This window comes from Melanotaenia boesemani, chromosome 22 (assembly GCF_017639745.1).
Source record: "Melanotaenia boesemani isolate fMelBoe1 chromosome 22, fMelBoe1.pri, whole genome shotgun sequence".
NCBI classification, from domain to species: Eukaryota; Metazoa; Chordata; class Actinopteri; order Atheriniformes; family Melanotaeniidae; genus Melanotaenia; species Melanotaenia boesemani.
In genome coordinates this window covers 1624266-1646963 of record NC_055703.1, presented here as the reverse complement: position 1 = coordinate 1646963, position 22698 = coordinate 1624266, and the positions used below count along the sequence as shown (strand labels likewise).

General features: G+C 45.7%; 1 protein-coding gene across 3 annotated transcripts in view; it reads right to left on the bottom strand.

The window, feature by feature from the left end:
- Positions 1–22228, bottom strand: part of map3k7 (mitogen-activated protein kinase kinase kinase 7) — a 28027-nt gene extending 5799 nt beyond the window's left edge. The window contains exons 1-14 of one of the 3 annotated variants that reach the window (XM_041975701.1): positions 22035–22228; positions 21403–21517; positions 21179–21289; positions 20458–20523; positions 20316–20361; positions 17496–17634; positions 13459–13583; positions 12678–12806; positions 11887–12017; positions 9207–9288; positions 8450–8568; positions 7837–7984; positions 7188–7268; positions 3373–3440 (exon numbers count right to left, since the gene is read on the bottom strand). In XM_041975701.1, coding sequence (XP_041831635.1) covers positions 3373–3440; positions 7188–7268; positions 7837–7984; positions 8450–8568; positions 9207–9288; positions 11887–12017; positions 12678–12806; positions 13459–13583; positions 17496–17634; positions 20316–20361; positions 20458–20523; positions 21179–21289; positions 21403–21495 — 1338 coding nt within the window. In that variant the 5' untranslated portion in view covers positions 21496–21517; positions 22035–22228. Of the gene's footprint in view, positions 1–3372; positions 3441–7187; positions 7269–7836; positions 7985–8449; positions 8569–9206; positions 9289–11886; positions 12018–12677; positions 12807–13458; positions 13584–17495; positions 17635–20315; positions 20362–20457; positions 20596–20682; positions 20764–21178; positions 21290–21402; positions 21518–22034 lie in introns of those variants that run through there. The other 2 variants (XM_041975703.1, XM_041975702.1) reach the window with 2 other exon arrangements.
- Positions 22229–22698: the final 470 nt, after the last annotated feature.

Below are 22698 nucleotides of genomic sequence, written 5' to 3'. Positions count from 1 at the left end.
CACTGGAGTGCCAAGAAGCACAAGGTGTGCAATACTCAGGGACATGGCCAAGGTAAGGAAGGCTGAAAAACGACCACCACTGAACAAGACACACAAGATAAAACGTCAAGACTGGGCCAAGAAATATCATAAGACTGATTTTTCTAAGGTTTTATGGACTGATGAAATGAGAGTGAGTCTTGATGGGCCAGATGGATGGGCCCGTGGCTGGATCAGTACAGGGCAGAGAGCTCCACTCCGACTCAGACGCCAGCAAGGTGGAGGTGGGATACTGGTATGGGCTGGTATCATCAAAGATGAGCTAGTGGGACCTTTTCGGGTTGAGGATGGAGTCAAGCTCAACTCCCAGTCCTACTGCCAGTTTCTGGAAGACACCTTCTTCAAGCAGTGGTACAGGAAGAAGTCAGCATCGTTGAAGAAAAACATGATTTTCATGCAGGACAATGCTCCATCACACGCATCCAAGTACTCCACTGCGTGGCTGGCCAGAAAAGATCTAAAAGAAGTAAAAATAATGACATGGCCTCCTTGTTCACCTGATCTTAACCCCATAGAGAACCTGTGGTCCCTCATCAAATGTGAGATCTACAGGGAGGGAAAACAGTACACCTCTCTGAACAGGGTCTGGGAGGCTGTGGTTGCTGCTGCACGCAATGTTGATCGTGAACAGATCAAGACACTGACAGAATCTATGGATGGCAGGCTTTTGAGTGTCCTCGCAAAGAAAGGTGGTTATATTGGTCACTGATTTGTTTTTGTTTTGTTTTTGAATGCCAGAAATGTATAATTGTAAATTTTGAGTTGTTATATTGGTTTCCCTGGTGAAAATAAATAAGTGAAATGGGTATATATTTGGTTTTTGTTAAGTTGCCTAATAATTATGCACAGTAATAGTCACCTGCACACACAGATATCCTCCTAAGATACTAAAACTAAAAAAAGCCCCACTCCAACTTCCAAAAATATTCAGCTTTGATATTTATGAGTCTTTTGTGTTCATTGCGAACATAGTAGTTGTTCTATAATAAAATTAATCCTCAAAAATACAACTTGCCTAATAATTCTGCACACCCTGTAGACCTTGTTATACCAGGTCTAAAGTTTTCAGCCTGATCCTAACCAGGCAGATGGAGTCGGTATCCCGAAGCCTGGTTCCATGGACAGCTTAAGGCCCTGCCCCCATCTACCACAGCCGGCTTATAGCTGCAGATCAGGGTTCAAATGTTCACCCGAGTTCTCCTGTGTTTGCCCGAGTTCTCCTGTTTTCTCTTATGTTCTCCCGTGTTATCCAGAGTTCTCCTGTGTTCTTCTAAGTTCTCCTGTGTTCTCAGTGGACAATAACAAGGAGATCTTCACTGACACAGAATCTCCCTCATCTTTGCAAAGTGTGGAGATGGAAAAGGCAGTTTTAGTCTGTCTGAAATGAGTTAAGGACATTCTGGTTAGAATAACACTTTATTAGTAATCATTGATCTCATATCTCACTACATTTTATTTTATTTCAGTCTTCATTAATATTTTTCTTTTTTCCAGTGTTGGAAAGGTTTTTCCTTGGTGGTTATAACAGCAGTTATTATTATTATATAACCCTGTTAACTATGGGAACGCCTGCTGGCTTATGTCTCAAGAGGGTTGATTAGTTAAAATATCTTGGTGTTTGGTTAGACCTGGAGCTTTCATTTAAGCCTCATATAAACAGTATAGTGAAGAAAAGCCAGGCCTGTTGGGGCTCATTGTACCGTACCATTTATTAATTCGCTTTCCAAGTTCGAAAAAGGTGAGTTTCACAATTAATATTACCAGTTATTGATTACAGAGATTGTTTACATGAAAACACCTGATACTCTCCTGCAGCCCATCAACGTGCTTTTAAACTCATTGTGTAGATTTATTTTGTGCCCTTTTAGAACTCACCATTGTTTTATTAAGTTTGGCTTTCACCCAAATCCAGAAGGCTCTATCACTGGTCTCCGTTTATATTTAAATGTGTGTATTTTACATGCCCTGCTTACCTGAAGGAGTCTCTGGTCCCACTGACTTACACATTTAGACACACTCCATACCCAGACTTCTTGTTCCTAGAATCCTTAAAGATGTTACTGTCATTTCAGTACAGAGCCTGTCTTGTTGTTGTCTTTTGTTTTTTGTTAGTTTGCTTGTATGTATATGTCATCTTGTGTTATGTTCCAGTTTGTAATGTGCTGTTAATCTTTTGTTTCCATGGAGTTGTTGCATCTCAAGCTATCCATTAAATACATTTTAGATATTGCTGCCGTCAGGCGCAAACCTCCTATGTCCAAAAGTGTTATTTTTCAAAAAATGAATAAAACTGTATGGTGTTTGTAATAATGGCCATAATGCCATCAAACTCTGTGTTGTGTTTTACATCATATATCTTTGGTTAAATATTTGTAAAACAACAGACATAAAGGGTGACCAACAGTACTGATTTATGAAGGAAAAAGAAAATGTTGGCCATAGGAGGTTTGTGCAACGTGCATGTTTTTAATGAGGATCCTTGCAGAGTGGTGAATATCTGATTTCTATCAGAGGGTCTCAGATTTCATCCAGTGTTGTAAAAATATGTGGTTGTTTTCCCGTCAGTAGCAGCTGGATTAAAGGCCTGTTTGAGGGACGAAACTCATTTAGTCGTGATGACCAAATGAGATTAGTGTCTGAATAATAAAATCGATCCTTGAAATATGGGTAGTCGGGCTGTCTGCTTACGTTTGAGCCTTTTCAAACCTCTGAGCTTATTTCATACGTTCCATCTCCCAAAGCATTTATTTGTCCTGATAAACGCTACAGCTGTCTGCTGGGCGACTAATTAATCCGCCTTCTATGCAGATGGACTGGCTGCACTCCGCCACCCCTTCCTCGCCTGCTCCCTGGTTCGCTGCCCTCTGGACCAATCGCTGCTGCTGCTCCAGAGATAAAAGGGCGGGGCATCCCTTTATCCAATGGCAGCGGCGCTCTGGTGTGACAGCCAGGCCTCTTGTAGAGACTCTGGTTGGGTTTGTGGGTTACTGAACAGTTTTTGGGGACCTGGGCCAGTCAAACCTGGAACTGCCAGCCTTGTTTCCATGGGAGCAGAGCTTTCAGCTGCTCTGCTCCTCATCTCCAGAACTCCCTCCCCCCAGACCTCCGTAACTCTGACTCTATACAACTGTTCAAATCCAAACTCAAAACACATCTGTTTAAACTGGCATCCTCACTGTAATATTTCACACTGCTTTTATTATTGTTTATGCATCCTTTAATTTAGGAGTGTATTTATTGATTTGTTTTATTCTTGTGTTTTATCCTGTATGGTGACCTTAAGTGTCAAGAAAGGCGGACCGTGTGCCGTCCTTTCTGGCTTCCGGGTCTTACCTGGCTGGACTCCGTGCCGATACCTGGCAGATCCTGTATGGACCGACGTCTCTGAGCCTCACACGTGGCTGGGAACAGGGTGCAGGGACAAGAGAAGACAGGAGAATAAAGTTAGAGCCGTGGGGCTGGGTAACTGGTGGGGGACTGCTTCCTGGGTTTGAGGGACAATTAGACCTACAGGGCCAGGAAGGACACATGCACTGATTCACTGTGTCATGTGGACGGGCTAATCGGGGTAAAGGGCAGACGGTGAACGGAGGTTCCTAAAGAACTAACCCTCCATTCATCCATCTGCTGCCCAGTTAGCCCATGTTAACAGCGACATCCCAGACGTCAGCTGCAGCTACATCAGCTGCAGGAGGACGTGAACATGTTCACACTGATGTCCAGGTCCAAGTCGAGACAGCCCTGCAGTTTCACATCTAACGGGAAACCAGTCTAACATAGGCCTCTTCACGCATGAAGTAAATGATGTGTGGAAAAGTTTATTTTTGGAAAATAATCAAGCCTCCATTTCCGTCAGAACCATCAACTTTTAAATCAGACAGAAATATTGTGTATAATTGAAGTTCAATCACAAAGAAAAAACACCAAAATGAATTTGACCAAGTTTGACATGATGCGGATTGGAAAGCTGAGGTGATGCGTGGAGGCTGTAGGAGGTTATCGAGCAGACTGTTTCACACCAACTAACCACAGATGTACAAGCTTATTTCATCCACGCTAACTACAGGCACTGCCTAGGCACGAGAAAACCATGAAACACGAGGACACAAGGTGTAAACACACACTCAGCACACACAGACGTTCACTATGTGCTGCAGCCAGAAATCAAACTCAACTTTAACACTTCCATCCTCTGAGTTTAAATAAAGTTGGGCTGCCACTCAGACTTTTACAAGCTCCTGAACAGCAGGGGTGTATCAGCACCTTTCCTGAAGTTAGGAAGTGAAATGTTAGATGTACTGCATTTTTTATCCTGTCTGGATTTTCAGTGAGACACTGAAACCAGGGCTCCATGATGCTGTGGAGGAATATCTAAAGGAAATGAAAGCTGACCCTTCAATTATCACCTTAATATTATTAAACAGCCTACATTAGCATTAGCCCAGAGCTAACCAACCATCTGTTTAGCTTTCATCAAAGCACGGCAGCTTCCCTGGAAACCACAAAGTACCTCCTTAATGCATTAAGTAACAAGGAAAAAGAGCTCGCTCACTTTTATTCTCCACGTTGACTCTATGAGCTTGTATTTACTGGTTAGAGCAGCGGTTCTCAAACCAAGGGGTCGGCAGATAATTGTAAAAAATATATATATCCTACATTTACCAAATAAATGACTGCTTTTTACCAAAGCGGCCAAAATTAAGCCATTATTGAAGAGATAAATCAACACACTGAGGCTAACAAAATTAGAACACATGCCAGACTAAAACTCTGAATGTGACATTATCTCTGCGAGAGAAGCTGATCTTGGATGTAGGTGCCTTGTCACAGCGGTGAACCACCAAAAACCACTTTATCCTCCTTATTTTTGAGGATTCTGACAGTTTTCCAGCCTTACATTTAGAGGAGGCTGCAGGACGACTGGTATGTTATCTAGGTTAGACAACCACTGGGTTAGAGTACTACACATAAAAGCTGCAGCTATGGGAGGAAGTGGTCAGTGGAGTCGAAGACACATTGAGGATGCCCAGCAACACATTTACCAGCTGGTAGCACAGTGTCGAGGCGAAGAAAACCCTGCTGCTCATCACAGCTGATTCTCCCCTTCACCCAGATCCGGCCTCATTGCTGCCAGGATATAATCCCCCATGGACCCTGTGGAACGCCACACAGCTGATCATGGGCAGTCACCATCTCCCCAGCTGGTAGGTGATGCATTTGTCAGGTGTGGTGTGGATTGATGACTCCCTATGGAAGGAGCTGCTGTGGTTCAAGTGAGCTTGGACTTGCTGGTTTTCATTTAAGCTGCTGTAAACGTGTCCTGAGCTGAGACACCGCAGCATCTCGGTCTGCTCATGTTCTGACTTTCTCATTTTATACGGTGCTTGGCTGGATCTGTGATGTTACATTAAAATGTATTTACTGAACTGGGACTTTAACCTGAACCCATCTTGTTCCGTGTGGAACTTTTCGGATCATTTTATGAACCTACGTGGCACAACTAAATAATCTGTTAGTATATTTGCTTACAACCTTTTAACAACATTGAGGACAGACCACAGACGTGTGACCAGTCCTTGAGGAATAAAAACATTTGTTATGCTATTTGGTTAAATTAACTCATATATTTTGAAGTCCCTTTCCTAAAAATGCTGTTTGTCTGGTTGGCCCATTTTGAATCATCAGACCAAAAGTGGGTGAGCGAGTGCATGCCAGGTCCAGGATGTTCTGGACTATCCTCTCCAAGACCAAAGCAGGGTTTGATCAGGGCTTTCTCAGGATTAGGAGCCTGGTCTTTAGCATAGCAGCCAGCCTTGGGTCAGAAAGAACTATTCTGGTAAGAGGTGGCACCAAAGACAGGGTTTGTTTGTGGGCTGAGGCACACAGACATGTTGCTAAAAACATGGAAGCTCTGCAGACCAACAACTCACTGTTTTATTGGTTCACAGTCTGAAATGTACGCGCTATCATCATCAATCCAGGATGCTGGCTCTAGAGCGGGGCACATACTCAGTCTCTAGGGTTTTTATTTCATCTAATTTATCTTGCTAGTGCCCAAAAACAAGAAGAAGCTAAGGATGATTAAGAAGGTGTACAAGGGAAAGATGGAAAACAGGTTCCAGTGGAACAACCTGCAGGATATGTGGTTAGGGATGAAAGCGATCAAGGATAAGGGGAACCAGCCTGATGAAAGTCTGGACAGAGACGATGAGCAGTTTTACCCACTGGTTCGTCACACCTGTACAGCATCACCTCAGGCACGAATCCCAACACAGCCCAGGACACACAAGATTCCAGGACACTAATAAAAGGGGTAAAATACTTTAACATTATTCTCAAGAAATGAAACTAAAAGAATAATAAGTAACTTTGTGGTACTGCCACCGACTAAAACCACAAAATTTGTACACTTATTGATGGCCCACAGCCAATGAACATCAGGGATTAATGTGAAAGCGCCCAGTGTTCAGGAGCCAACCTGCAATGATACGTGTCATAACTACTGACGTACAAGCTTTGTCTGAAATCCAGAACTGTCCCCGTTCCTCATTCCTCATCTGTATCTGCTTGTAATAATAGCTCTGACCCTCAATGTGACGGAAATTAATCAAAATGCCTTTTTCAAAGTTAATGGATGTAAAGAGAGCAAGAGAAGGGGAAAAACAGGCATGCTTTCTCAGAGTCCTCTATGCATGAAAGCCAAGGACAAGCTCAAATGCAAAGAACTGGTGAGCTGATTCACTCCTGCTGCAGCCAAGTCAAGAAGGCTGAAGACAGAGCCATGAGTTGGAGAAGCTGTCCCATCTGTCTTCATGATCTGCTGCATCATTGTGACTGAAAGTCTGCATTAACCTCTGAGACTGATGAAGTAGAATTTGGTTCTAAAAGGTGACGACAGATGAGAAAACTCTGGGGTGAACTCATGTTCTGCTTCTACCAACAAACAGAAAACAAGGAGACATGAGGCCGCTCTGATGTGTGTTACCCACTACATTCCTGAGAAATTCAACAGAAATGGGCCTGTTTACATCCTGTGAGGATCATATGAAGGGACACACAGCAGAGACCCATGCCAGATGACAGCAACCCACAGGCTCTTCCCAGCCAGTTCCACCCGATCACCAGGAAAACCAGGGGTCCACTGATACCTGTGACGACGATCTTGGGGACATCCAGAATGGTTCCAAATGATGCAGTTTTACGATGGCCTCTCTTATACTGGGGATGTGCTGCAAAAACACACATACACACACATACAGCTGCGTACACAACAAGCATGCAGACTAAGACAGACAGCGGGAGGGCACATATGGGGCACATACATGCAGAGCATATGGTGTGCATGCAAGGCAGACATGCACCGGTCCATTCCAGGAGCAGAGGAGCAGCCTCTGCTCCTCCCAGCACTGACAGCCATTCCTCTCATTCCTTCAGAGGAGGCTTACAGGACTGTAACTCTGAACAGCAAAATAACAGCAATATAAGCTCTCTGATGTAAATACTACACTCTGCATGGGGTGCTCCTGATCGTTCAGATGTGTTTACTGCTTCCTGTCTGGGCCTGGAGGGAAGGAAGGTGCTGGATGCAGCCTTCAGTGTTCTACCGAAATAAGGAATCAACTTTTGACAAAGCCACAGACAATGAAAAGAGATGGATTGTTCCATGGACTAGCCTCAGTAAGAACGCAGCATACCTTTCCTGTTAAACTTTCTTGCTATCAGTCTCCAGTCCATGCCCAACTGTCTTGATAATCATGGTTTTCAGAAATGACTGTGCTGTGTGAAGCCTGGTGTTACCTGCGGGTGCAAACGGCATCTTAGGCTCCAACTCTGACAAGTCAGCACTCATTCTTTTGCTGTCAGAGGACGCTGAGCACTGTGTTCGTGCCGGCAGGCTCTCAACGCTGCCCCCTCTGGACAAAGGCAGAGACCTTAAAGGGTCTCCCTGGAAGAAACACACAAAGCTCAGTCATCACTAACTTCTCTAATGATGGCTATGATGTTTTTAATCTAAACCGGCCAGTCTGATTGGTGGAAAGTCTGACAGGAAGTGGCTTCATCATCATGTCCAGGTCTAAATAGAGGTCTCTTAGCAACATAGTAGTGATGGTGATGTTTTTATGGTGAAATGTGATAAATAATGCTGTTATCATGGATCATTGTGGATTTACCAGATAGAGTCTCTGAATAAAACTACATTTAGTGGCTGGATTGTAAACCTCCTGGACGGGATAGAAATGCTGGAAAACCTCCGTAGATCAGCTAAAGGGTAAAATATCCATCACATTTACCCCACAGAGCTACACACCACCGCTCCTGATGGTGTGGTCCGGTACAATCATCTAACAGAGTTTTAATTCCTAATCGGTCCTATTTACCCTGATGGCATAAATAAAAAAATAAATCCTACCTTTGGCTTGAAATGTGGGGCAAACTGAGGTGTGATCTTGATTGTGTCATTGCGACTGTGTTCCATATTTGCATCACTTTTGTTGCTTGTGTTGGTTCCAGTATAGTCCACATACGAGCCTAGAGGTTTCCAGAGACATTGGAGACATAGGTGGTGAACTCCTGAGCGTTTTATGTTATTATGTGGAATTTCTGATTTTATTTCTTCTTTCACAACATGGAAAACACACAAAAACTGAAAGTCTGATGAATGTTTTGACAGAAAGTTGTGTTGTCAGAAATATAAACTAAATAAATAAACTCCAGAGCTCTCCATCATCACTGGCTGCTGGGAAACGGCTCATTTAGAGCCAAACAGCGACAACATTAAACCAATTTCCCGTCCTAATGAAACAGGTTTAAATAGACGGGCCTTTTATAATATCAGCCAGTTACTTTCAGACTACATGACTGCTGGATAACATCCACCCAGCAGCTGTGATACTGACTGGCAGTAAAATCTATCCTGGACCAAACACAGTCCTGACCACATTTCATCACATCTCCATCAACTTAAAACACAAGAATCAAACATGCAGCACATGATAACACACTGCTGCCTGTTTCAGGTCCTTTTATAACGACTGAGACAAACCAACACACATTTCCATGTTAGGAAAAATGAAAGGAAATTACAGGCCCCATTTGAACTTCTGTTCCTGGGGCCTTTCAGGGAAGGATCACCTCTGAACACAGGCAGGTGTAGGTTTGTGCTCTACCTGTACTGGTGGCAGAGTTGCTTTGTCCCTCATCTGAATACTGGTATGGATACTGCAGAGGTTCATCAGATCCTGGAAAGTACTGCAAAAAGAATTTAATGGGCGGTCAATGTGATGGGACTTTCTGAATGAAAAGATGGTCGAGCATAAAAAACAAAAATAACTGGAATGTAGGAGGTTGGGCAATCATAGCATCAGTGGGAGGCTTGAATATTAATACTACCCTGTTTAATTAGGCATTTATCAGCAGCAATGACAGAAGATGATGAGGTTACAACCACCGACGCTACGCCGTAGATGGCGTGGCGTCTGCGTGCGGTCGGCTACGGCGTGGATGGTGCGTGGATGGCGTGTGGCGTCTGCGTGCGGTCGGCTACGCCGTAGATGGAGCGCGGCGTCTGTGTGCAGTCGGCTACGGCGTGGATGGTGCGTGGATGGCGTGTGGCGTCTGCGTGCGGTCGGCTACGCCGTAGATGATGCTGGTAAGTTTGCTCTCGCACTCGAGCGCAGGGGAACGCGTTGTTTTGGTGTTGTGTTGCAGTTTCTCCTCCTAACCTGAAGGTGGCAGCAGGGGTGGTATCGGCTGGTAAACTCACCAGGTCAGAGTTTTTCTGATGGGTCACTTCGAGGGTGGTAGGTATTTTTCTATTTTAAAACAACAATGGCGTCCAAAATGGCGCAGTGTCTTCCTGAGCTCGTGGAAACAAACAGAGAAATACAGACGTGGATAAAAGTGTTGGTTCCCTTCAGTTAATGAAAGAAAAACTCACAACGGTCACAGAAAATAACTTGAATCTGACAAAATTAATAATAAATAAAAATTCTATTAAATTTAACCAATGAAAGTCAGACGTTGTTTTTCAACCATGTTTCAACATAATTATTTTAAAAAATAAACTCATGAAACAGGCCTGGACAAAAATTATGATACCCTTAACTTAATATGTAGTTGTACAACCTTTTGAGGCAACCACTGCAATCAAACGATTCCTGTAACTGTCAATGAGACTTCTGCACCTCTCAGCAGGTATTGTGGTCCACTCCTCATAAGCAAACTGCTCCAGTTGTCTCAGGTTTGAAGGGTGCCTTTTCCAGACGCCATGTTTCAGCTTCTTCTCAATAGGATTTAGGTCAGGGCTCATAGAAGCCACTTTAGAATAGTCCATGTTTTCCTCTTAGCCATTCTTGGTGTTTTTAGCTGTGTTTTGGGTCTTTGTTGTAAGACCCATGACCTGCGACTGAGACCAAACTTTCTGACACTGGCAGCACATTTCTCTCTAGAATCCTTGATAGTCTTGAGATTTCATTGTACCTGCACAGATTCAAGACACCCTGTACCAGATGCAGCAAAGCAGCCCAGAACATAACAGAGCCTCCTCCATGTTTCAAAGTAGGGACGGTGTTCTTTTCTTCATATGCTTCATTTTTCCATCTGTAAACATAGAGCTCAAAAAGTCCCATTTTTGTCTCATCTGTCCATAGGACATTTTCCCAGAAGCTTTGTGGCTTGTCAACATGTAGTTTGGCTTTTTTTTATGGTTTGTTTTTAACAATGGTTCCTCCTTGGTCGTCTCCCATTAAGTCCACACTGATGTTCCTTCAGCTTGAAGTTCACCTTTAACCTCTTTAGAAGTTTTTCTGGGCTCTTTTGTTACCGTTCGTATTATCCGTCTCTTTGATTTGTCATCAGTTTTCCTCCTGTGGCCACGTCCAGGGAGGTTGGCTACAGTCCCATGGATCTTACATTTCTGAATATGTGCAGCTGTAGTAACAGGAACATCAAGCTGCTTGGAGATGGTCTTATAGCCTTTACCTTCAACATGCTGGTCTATAATTTTCTTTCTAATCTCATGAGACAACTCTTTCCTTTGCTTCCTCTGGTCCATGTTGAGTGTGGTGAACACCATGTCACCAAACAGCACAGTGACTACCTGTAGCCTATATATAGACCCACTGACTGGTTACAAGATTGTAGACACCTGTGATGCTAATTAGTGGACACACCTTGGATTAACACGTCCCTTTGGTCACATTATTTTCAGTCTTTTCTAGGGGTACCATCATTTTTATCCAGGCCTGTTTCATGAGTTTATTTTTTTAAATAATTATGTTGAAGCATGGTTGAAAAGCAACGTCTGACTTTCATTGGTTAAATTGGTATTGGTATTAAATTGGTAAAATTTTTATTTATTATTACTTTTGTCAGATTCAAATTATTTCTGTGAACATTGTCAGTTTTTCTTTCATTAACTGAAGGGAACCAACAGTTTTGTCCACGTCTGTAATTCCATCAGCCTCTCATCAACCATTGCATGTTTTATAAATGGTGGTTACTGTACAAATTCAGAGAGAAGATCCAGAAATCCAGAAACGCGTAATCCCCAACTGACCAATCAGAAGAGAGCACTTCCTAGTAAAGGTCTGCGTAGTAGGGGTGCATGCAGGTCTGAAGAGGTGCACGGTGAGCCTCTGCCATTACCGACCTTTCACACACGCCGTGCGAGTATAAATCCGGCTTAACAGAACGACTGTGCTTTGTTCATTCAGCTTCCTGTAACAAGAACCACCGAGAGACAAATACAAAGCTGGAAACTGTCCTTCTGAGACACGGGAGGTGGGGGGAGTCCACTTTAATAAAAACCTTCAGCAGGTTGTAAAACAGTGCAAGATGAAAGATTACCTTCATTAAATGAGTCATGATCTTCACTATCTCCTCCATGGAGGGCCGCTGAGAGGGGTCTTTAGACCAGCAGCGAGTCATCAGGCTCTCAATGGGTTTGGGCAAGTTCTTGATTAAGGGAGGCCTCGTACCTGAATGGAACAGTATAGAAAACGACGGCCTCACATGGAAGCATGATGCACTCACCAAAAACCAAACCAAAAAACGCTTTTCAAATGATCAACATCATTTTTTTAATGAGCACAATTTTACAAAAACAGAATGTTTCTGAATTTTCATTAAAAAATCTCTAAATTAACAAAATTATTGCCCAAAATTAACAGTTTCTTACCCAAAAAAGGTTTTTCTGAATTAAAATGATCATTTTTTTCTCAGTTTTTCTGAATGAGTGAGATCATAGGAGATGATGTGCGCTGCTCGTCGTTAACCAATCATTACTGAGTTTACACATGTACCAGAAATTCAGCTCAATAAAAGAAGCAGAAGCTGGACTTGAAACAGGATCTCGAAACTAGCTTAACGTTAAACTAACGTCGACAAACGGGACGTTCCAGGAAACAGAGGCCACTTTGTGTAGAAGTCGCCTGTTAACCTAAACAAGCAGATTTTCTTATTATATTTATCTTTTATGGTAAATTTAATCCATTCAGAAAAATAATTTCTTTGTAAAAATGACCTTGTTAATTCAGGAGAAACAGAGGCCCCGAGGCTCAGACAGCCATGGCGGTGGTGAAGCGCCACTTCCACCGTCCTCTTCCCTGCCGGCTCTGGGCATGCTCAGTCTGACTCACCGTTGTGAACGGCCCACATGATGCGAAAAGCTGGTCCTCCGATTTCATCAAAGGGCTTTCTGCGAGTGATGACTTCCCAGAGAATGATTCCCCAGCTGAACACATCACACTTTTCGCTGTAATTGCTGCCTGCAAATAGACAACCCAGACACCCTCAGGTCCTTTCAAGCAAGGAACAACAGCTCGGGCTGACGTCACTGACTAATAAATGAATCCTCATGGCACGTTGGAGAAAGTGGGAGGAAGGAAAGCTCCTGTGTTGCTTCATTACTGCTGAATTTAAGCATCACAAACCTGTTTTAAAGTCGCTGTGCTGAGGTGTTTTAGCTTTCTAAACTGATGCAAATTAGTTGTGAAGAGTTCATGGAGAGGGCAGAAGTGAGTTGCTTAATTGCACCGGAGTCTTGTAACTTGCTTCCAAAAACAAGATAATGACAAGGCGCTGATTCATCCATCTTCCTGAAGCCCTCGCCAGAAAGGCACCTCATCATTTAGCAATGCATTAAGCTGCTGGCTGAATGGGAACACAAATTCTACTGTGAGTCTCTCTGGGGAAATAAAGACATGGCCAACAAACCATTCATCTTCTCGCCATGTTTTGGCGACTACTATCAATAAAGCAGAAGACGACGACGGTGGCTGATGGTGAATTAAGGAAAAATGGATCCACGCTGGAAGCACTGAGATGCAGTTAAGGTGAAAAGTGACTGAAAAAACAAACCAGGGCACATCTGCTTCCAAACTAACTAAGAAGAAAGTAATGCAAAGCACCGACACTTGCCTTCAAATACCTCTGGAGCCATCCATGCTGCACTTCCCTTGTTGTTGGTCATGTGGGTCTGAATGTCACAAGCTGTTCCAAAGTCACAGATCTTCAGCACGGTGCCTCCTGCCACCAGAAGCAGACTGAAACACAGCAGACGTCTCATTAATACAAGCTGAAAGCAAAGCTTGTACAGCAGAACACTCAAAGTCTGACTGATCTTCTGATGACGAAGGAAAACACACCTTGTGTCAGGTAATACTCCATTAGAGGTGGTAGTGGCTGTTTTTATTCCACAGGAGTTACATCCCTGCTGCGCTCATAGAGTCAGTTAACAGAAAATAATTCATTTATCTGAATACCAGCTTATTATAAAAAGATAAATGTGTTGTTCTGAATCTACAATAAAACCTGTAAAAACATTTGGCAACATAGGACAGCGCTGCTATCAGAGAGTACAGACGAGCGTCCAACCGGAGAGTTTACAGCGTTCAGGGTGGAGTCTGAGCCACCTGTTCTGTCTCGGTGTGTCCAGGGTCAGTACCGCGCTGCCATAGGAAGCTAAAGGTACTTTTTCCTATGGTTCATGAACACAACTCTTTCTCCTAAGTTTCACAGTGAATTAACAAACTCTGCAGAGCAAAGTTCACCACTCAGTAAACAGGGCCAAATGTAAAGTGTGAGCTTAAATGTGCTCATGGATTCAAGAATGAGAATGGGTGTGTAGTCAGATTTAATGATGCCAAGGCCGTTGCCCCGCAGCGGACCACATATTCTGTCATCTTTTTTAAGGCATGTTAGATAGCAACACAACATCATCAGCAATTCATCCACAGCGGCTGAACCAACCAACACGTTTATTACAAACCACTATAACATCTGCATTTAAACATCTGCATTATAACATCTGCATTATAACATCTGCATTTAAACATCTGCATTATAACATCTGCATTTAAACATCTGCATTATAACATCTGCATTTAAACATCTGCATTATAACATCTGCATTATAACATCTGCCGGCGTCCTCATGCTGTAGGGCCGGCGTAGGGCCGGCGTCTGCGTGCTGTAGGGCCGGTGTACGTGGCTGTAGGGCCGGCGTCCTCGCGCCGTAGGGCCGGCGTCCACGTGCTGTAGTGCCGGCGTAGGGCCGGCGTCCGCGTGCTGTAGGGCCGGCGTACGCGGCTGTAGGGCCGGCGTCCGTGTGCTGTAGTGCCGGCGTAGGGCCGGCGTCCGTGTGCTGTAGGGCCGGCGTACGCGGCTGTAGGGCCGGCGTCCGTGTGCTGTAGTGCCGGCGTAGGGCCGGCGTCCACGTGCTGTAGTGCCGGCGTAGGGCCGGCGTCCGTGTGCTGTAGGGCCGGCGTACGCGGCTGTAGGGCCGGCGTAGGGCCGGCGTCCGCGTGCTGTAGTGCCGGCGTCCGTGTGCTGTAGGGCCGGCGTACGCGGCTGTAGGGCCGGCGTCCGTGTGCTGTAGTGCCGGCGTAGGGCCGGCGTCCACGTGCTGTAGTGCCGGCGTCCGCGTGCTGTAGTGCCGGCGTCCGCGTGCTGTAGGGCCGGCGTCCTCGTGCTGTAGGGCCGGGGTACGCGGCTGTAGGGCCGGCGTCCGCGTGCTGTAGGGCCGGCGTAGGGCCGGCGTCCGCGTGCTGTAGGGCCGGCGTACGCGGCTGTAGGGCCGGCGTCCGTGTGCTGTAGTGCCGGCGTAGGGCCGGCGTCCGTGTGCTGTAGGGCCGGCGTACGCGGCTGTAGGGCCGGCGTCCGTGTGCTGTAGTGCCGGCGTAGGGCCGGCGTCCACGTGCTGTAGTGCCGGCGTAGGGCCGGCGTCCGTGTGCTGTAGGGCCGGCGTACGCGGCTGTAGGGCCGGCGTAGGGCCGGCGTCCGCGTGCTGTAGTGCCGGCGTCCGTGTGCTGTAGGGCCGGCGTACGCGGCTGTAGGGCCGGCGTCCGTGTGCTGTAGTGCCGGCGTAGGGCCGGCGTCCACGTGCTGTAGTGCCGGCGTCCGCGTGCTGTAGTGCCGGCGTCCGCGTGCTGTAGGGCCGGCGTCCTCGTGCTGTAGGGCCGGGGTACGCGGCTGTAGGGCCGGCGTCCGCGTGCTGTAGGGCCGGCGTCCGCGTGCTGTAGTGCCGGCGTAGGGCCGGCATCCGCGTGCTGTAGGGCCGGCGTCCGCGTGCTGTAGTGCCGGCGTAGGGCCGGCGTCCGCGTGCTGTAGGGCCGGCGTCCGCGTGCTGTAGGGCCGGCGTCCGCGGCTGTAGGGCCGGTGTCCGCGTGCTGTAGGGCCGGCGTCCGCGTGTGGCAGGGGTGTAAGCACGGGTGTGGAAGAGGCGAGCATCGAGACTCCGTGGAGTAATACGCATATGGCGGTGACGCCGTAAATAATCTTATGCAGACTGTGCGAGTATAAATCCAGCTACATTAGAAATGTTTCCACCACCATCTGTAATGCTTTAAATGTTTGTTGTGAAGCACTTTGAGTTGTCTTTTACTTAAAATGTGATGCACAACTAAACCTGACTTGGTTGTGTTTTTTCTCACATTAACTGCACCAGTAGCTTTCAGGGTGAAGGACTAGGAAAGTGTTCTCTGGACTGAGACAATTCCATGCTAACACATGCTATCCTGTTAGGCCTGTCACGATAACAAATTTAGCTGTACGATAAATTTTCTTAGAAATTATCGCGATAAACGATAATATTGCGCAGAGCACTAATGTGTCATTTTGAGACCATTCTCAACTAATATAGTGACATATGCCGTAATAATGCAAGTACACATTTTCAAAGGTCAATAAACTAAATAAATAAAAGCGCCTTTTTCACTGTTGCATCTTCAAATAAACTCCAGACAAGTAGACAAGCATGCCGGTTTTAATGACGAACCAAACTTAAGCACTTTACATCGAACAAAAACCCGTGTTCTTCTTCTGCTCTTCAAAATCTACTGCTTGTGAAACAAAGTCATTCTGCCCTCTGTTGGCCTTATAAGTAACTACAACCCAGCAGTTAGCTGGGATACCACATTCACATACGCCGGGACACCGGCCCAAAAGTTATGCGGCCCACTGGGAATCCTCCCAAACCTCTCGATTAGCCGGCATTGCTCTTAATGTGTATTTTGTCATATACGGTAGTATATAGGCTGATTCTATTTGCGTAATGTGCCTGCGGATTACAGGGGTTATTACGGTAGACCAGGAAGTGGGGGCTTTGTACTGACGTCGTAAGCTAGAATGTGTGTGTTCTGCTTACATGTGGGAAGCAGCGAAACAATAAAAGAGGAGATGCTTGCATCTATTATTTACATATTTCAGCATGAGAATCGGAGGTTTAGCGCGAGAGCGTGAGAAGCCACTTAAATACGCAAGTCTCACGGCCATTGCGTGTTGGCAGCCGTGCAAAACAAATGCGGCTTACCGGCTCGTGCTGCAACATGCTGCAGTCAAGTGTGACACTAGAGAGATCACTCCGGAAGAAACCAGAGCGTTTAGTCGAAATACTCCATAGTGAAACCTATTGTCATACACAGTCTATGGTAAAGGGGGGACGAAAAAAAATTATCGCGGCCGGCAAACTTATCGTGCTCTTATTTTCTTATCGTTCAATTAATTGACTTATTGCTTATCGCGACAGGCCTATATCCTGTATTTCATATTTATACATGTGCATGGGTTTGCCCGTACCATTCACCACTCCTGACCAGTGCACTGCACCAGCCTCCCAGCCAGTGGCTACAACTATTAGCTATTAGCTAGTATTTATACCAACACGTCCCTCACATATCCAGTGTGATTTATTCTGTAAGCATGAAAGATCAATGTGTCTATTCTCCCATCATTTCCCTTTTCAGTGCTTTATAATCTGTCTTTGGAAAGGTTGTAGGTATACCGACAGTATAACAGAGGAGCTGGAGAGGACTAAGGTCCAATCTAACGCGCTAAAAATACAGAAGTCTGAAACCATAACCAGCATTTAAGTGCAATGAATAAATTTAAAGGAATTTGGTGAGAGTGAAACAAGAGACAGGAGTGTGTGAGGTGAGGTGAGGTGAGGAGGAGCGTACTTGGGTGGCTTGAGGTCCCTGTGAATGAGAGCCTTTGGTTTCATGCCATGGAGATAGGCCACGCCCTGGGAGCACTGTAAACACCAGCTCATGGCATGGGAAGCAGTGTAATAAGGGAGGGGTTCAGCACCATGCAGCACTGTGGACAAGAGAGCACAGTCACAAACAGACAAACACCACCATGACACAACAAAACTCCAGAAGAACCCAGCAGAGAACTGGGCTGCGACTCAGGATGGTGTCATCCACACAGAGACACACACAGGAGCTCACATGGAGGTTTTCTCATCGTGGCCACACTCCACCACTTACAGACAAAACGTCACCGTGGCTTGAGGTCCCTGTGAATGAGAGCCTTTGGTTTCATGCCATGGAGGTAGGCCACGCCCTGGGAGCACTGTAAACACCAGCTCATGGCATGGGTAACTGGTTCAGTCACCTCAGAGGAAAGCTGATGGTGGAGTGTGATGCAGAGAAGAGTCCCATAATCTAAAAATTGAAGATGGTCACCCCAGCCACTGATGGTCACCCCATCCACTGATGGTCACCCACCCCATCCACTGATGGTCACCCACCCCATCCACTGATGGTCACCCCATCCACTGATAGTCACCCCATTCACTGATGGTCACCCCAGCCACTGATGGTCACCCACCCCAACCACTGATGGTGACCCCATCCACTGATGGTCACCCCATCCACTGATGGTCACCCACCCCATCCACTGATGGTCACCCCAGCCACTGATGGTCACCCCAGCCACTGATGGTCACCCACCCCATCCACTGATAGTCACCCCATCCACTGATGGTCACCCCAACCACTGATGGTCACCCCAGCCACTGATGGTCACCCCATCCACTGATGGTCACCCCATCCACTGATGGTCACCCACCCCAACCACTGATGGTCACCCCAGCCACTGATGGTCACCCCATCCACTGATGGTCACCCACCCCAACCACTGATGGTCACCCCATCCACTGATGGTCACCCACCCCATCCACTGATGGTCACCCCAGCCACTGATGGTCACCCACCCCATCCACTGATAATCACCCCAGCCACTGATGGTCACCCCATCCACTGATGGTCACCCCATCCACTGATGGTCACCCACCCCAACCACTGATGGTCACCCCATCCACTGATGGTCACCCACCCCATCCACTGATGGTCACCCCAGCCACTGATGGTCACCCACCCCATCCACTGATAATCACCCCATCCACTGATGGTCACCCCAGCCACTGATGGTCACCCCAACGACTCATGGTCACCCCATCCACTGATGGTCACCCCATCCACTGATGGTCACCCTATCCACTGATGGCCACCCCAACGACTCATGGTCACCCCATCCACTCATGTTTATGATGTGTTTGTAGAACAGTTGGTTCTACAAACACATCATAAACATTAAAACGGACACAACTTCATTTTTCAAAAATGAAATTCATGTAATTAAACTGTTGTTCTGTCATAATTTAGGTAACAGTTTTATAACAGAGGAATTACATCATTTTAATCAGGTAATCCTCAGAAAACAGCAACACTCTCATCAATAATCCCACATGGTGAAAAACTACAGAGATCAGAGAGAAGCTGATGAACAAGCCAACACGTTATTTAGTTTAAAAACCCAGCTCAGGATAGGCAAGTCCAGTCCTCAATAGTTGCTGCAGGTTTTAGATGTTTCCCTGCTCCAACTAGGGATTTCACGATAACTTCATTTTACATGGTATTAAATGCTACGATTAATTTATCGTGAATACCTCAAAACCATCAGTTAATGTAAAATGTTATGCAGCCTGACAGGGACACTACGGCATCTTGAGGGGAACACTACGGCATCTTGAGGGGGACACTACGCCATCTTGAGGGGGACACTACGGCAGCCTGAGGGGGACACTACGGCAGCCTGACAGGGACACTACGGCATCTTGAGGGGGACACTACGCCATCTTGAGGGGGACACTACGCCATCTTGAGGGGGACACTACGGCAGCCTGAGGGGGACACTACGGCAGCCTGACAAGGACACTACGGCATCTTAAGGGGGACACTACAGCAGCCTGACGGGGACACTACGGCAGCCTGAGAGGGACACTACGGCAGAGGAAGAGTTTTCCTTCCAAATTAACGGATTAAGACATGCTTGTTGGATTTTCTTCATTTTTTTTGGGGGGGGGGGGGGGGGGGGGGGGGGGGGGGTCTCCAGCCTGTAAAAGTTTGTAGAGAAAAGAGGAAATAGACCCGTTTCACCACCTGCAGGATAACCAGCAGTTTTTTATGCTACAGTAAAGCTAAATGCACCAAAGCTTGGACAAGTGAAGTGAAATGTTATTGTGTCATTTGCTGTTTTATGTCTGACTCGGTTTGGTCTTACAGCCACGTGATGCGTTCGCTGAATGTTATGGTATACAGATGAGAATTTAAACTAATAATGTCTTTTGTGATGGACAGTTTCTGTGTTCAACATAATCGACCCGGCATGAGGTCCATGGCTTTCAGTCGTTAGTGTGCAATAGTCACAGTCTGTAGAAGAAACTGCATTTAGCTGGAGCTGCCTACCCCTGCCCTGGATCCTTATGGATATCTAAAAGTGTTAAATAATATCTGGTTGTATGTTTCTGTGCAGTGACATGTTTGTTAAGGAATCAGACCAGTGGCTCTTCATGCAAACGGTGGGGAGACAACTGGACAGGACAGCTTCTTACGTCTGTGCAAGGCTGCGCTTGTTTCACCGCCAGCAGAGTGGAACACGTGCCAGCATCTGAAATATGAAGAACTGCTCTCTGGTACGACTTCTAGACTCACCATTGTACAATGATCCGCCTTCAGCGTACTCCATCACAAGGCAGACCTGAGGGAAAGACAGCCATGGACAAAGAACTTACAATCACACACACTGAAATTTGAAATAATTCATTTGAGTAACAGGATAAAATTTTTCACTTACTGGATTTTTGCAAGCGCCGTACAGCTTCACAATGTTTTGGTGGTTCACACGTGAAAGCTGTCGGAGCTGGAGACCGAGAGGGAACGTGACACGATTACATCCACATCCTATCACACCAGGTGCTCTAAAGGCCCATTCCTGCTGGACGCAGAAGACGATACGCAAACGGCCGTCCGTCTCCTGCGTATTTTACGTATGCATGTGGTTCACGTTCGGGGGTCTTACAGATCCATCGCTTGAGCAAAACCACCGGAAACCGTAGGGGTCAATGCTGAGCAGGATAGCTGACATGCGAACAGCAAAATGAACAAGCTAGAGAAGAAGAAGAGGGACAGCAACAGCAAAAAGAAGAGGAAGAATGGGACAACAGCTGTAGAGATGGGGGAGCTTTTAAAGAAATAGTGTGTAAGCGTGTCAGGTGGTTGGAAACAACTTTATAACGGAGCATTACCACCACCAACCAGTGTCAGAACGTGGAAGTTAACTCTGAACTCGGCACTGCCGGCTGGTGGATGAAGCGATTTCATAACCATGGCAACGTAAAAGACACGTGGACGTATGAGGGCAGCGACATATGACAACGCTTGAAACGGACGTCCTAATTTACACACATAAGGGAGCAGAAATGGACCTTTAGCATGAAATTAAAAACAAATTGTGAAGTTGTATCTTCATATGAACGTGTGACATTAATGAAAAGATGACGGTAAACGTGTCAAACCTCAACAATAAAGGCTTTCCTCTCGGATTCACTCTCAATGGTCTTGATGGCGACATCATTGCCTTTCCATTTGGCTTTGCAGACAACTCCAAATGCTCCTCTCCCCACCACCTGCAAACGCACAGATAACATTCAAGTTTCTAATAATCAGGATAAAGACAACCTCCATATCAAATAAACTCGAATGCACACAAACACAAATCATAAAGATTAGCACAACTCACCTCTTCAACTTCAATATCCTCATAATTTATTTCTTCAAATGGATATCCAGGTGGGGTTTCCAGCATATCGGAGGATGGTAGAGTTAGAGACATTACTAGCTAAAGTCAGCTAGTTCTGCAGGGGAAACACAGACAGGAAAATGTAAATGTAACGTGTAATTACTGCTAAATATGGCACAGTGATATAGCAGAATACTTCCTACACACATCACGCTAGAACAATAGTATTAGTAGCACGTCATTACCAAGGAATATGGCTAATTCGCGTAATAAGTTCAATTTTTGTCTAAACTTTTGTCAAGAGCGGTCAGGAATCTTAAAAGGACAGACGTCAGCTTACAGTAAGCTGCTATAATGCAGTAAACCAGCTGATTAGCCAGCAGAGCTAGATGCCCAGAAAAAAAAAACCCAAAATTATAACTAAAAGGAGGAGCTCGAAATGAACTGTAGAGTTCGTAAAACTAAGTCAATATAGACTGGGGCTGACCACTGATTAACAATTAACCCAACAGTCGCACGTAAAACCAGATATCTTTAACAAGGCCTACGATGTATGCTAGGAAGCTTACGTTAGCTACCTAGCCTAATTGCTAATGCTAACTACCGGGACTTATTAGCCTAAACAAGCCAACCATTCGCCGTTGAGGTATCACCAGTGCCGGCTCTGTAGACATGGGGGATATTTTCAACTATTCATGTAAGGAAAACCGAGAAAAAATGTCCATTTTTAGAAAACGTCTCTCCGTAACTACTAGACAACCAGACATAACTTATTCTCAAATCGTGTAGCTGACTTGCTAGCACTGTTATCATCGCCGAAGCATAGCAACTACTTATCTGCGGATCGATACTGAAATGTCGATACCGCCTATACCAACATTTTATGTTTTGGAGTTTATTTTCATGTTAGAATATCTATATTTTAGTAATTTGGGGGAAATATGTAATTTATCATTAACTGGAAAACAATGGAAAGTAAACTACTATATCAGGATCCTGACTAAATTATGCACAGTTGGTAGGAACTACCTTTTCTTCCACCTACCATAGCAGTATGTGAAATAGCAGTGTGTCAGTCATTTATTCAGTCTGCAGCATCACTTGTGGAGGTGAACAGCAATAGTGCAGTATGAAGTATCAATTGGGTATTTATTGGATATTGTAGCATCACCACAAACCTCCTTAATCATCTGAGAACCAATCATAGCACAGAATATGATAGAAATTTGAGGAGGAGGAGGAGGAGGGACAGGTGCTGCAAGGGTGAAACAGACATCACTCCTTTGACGCTGCGGG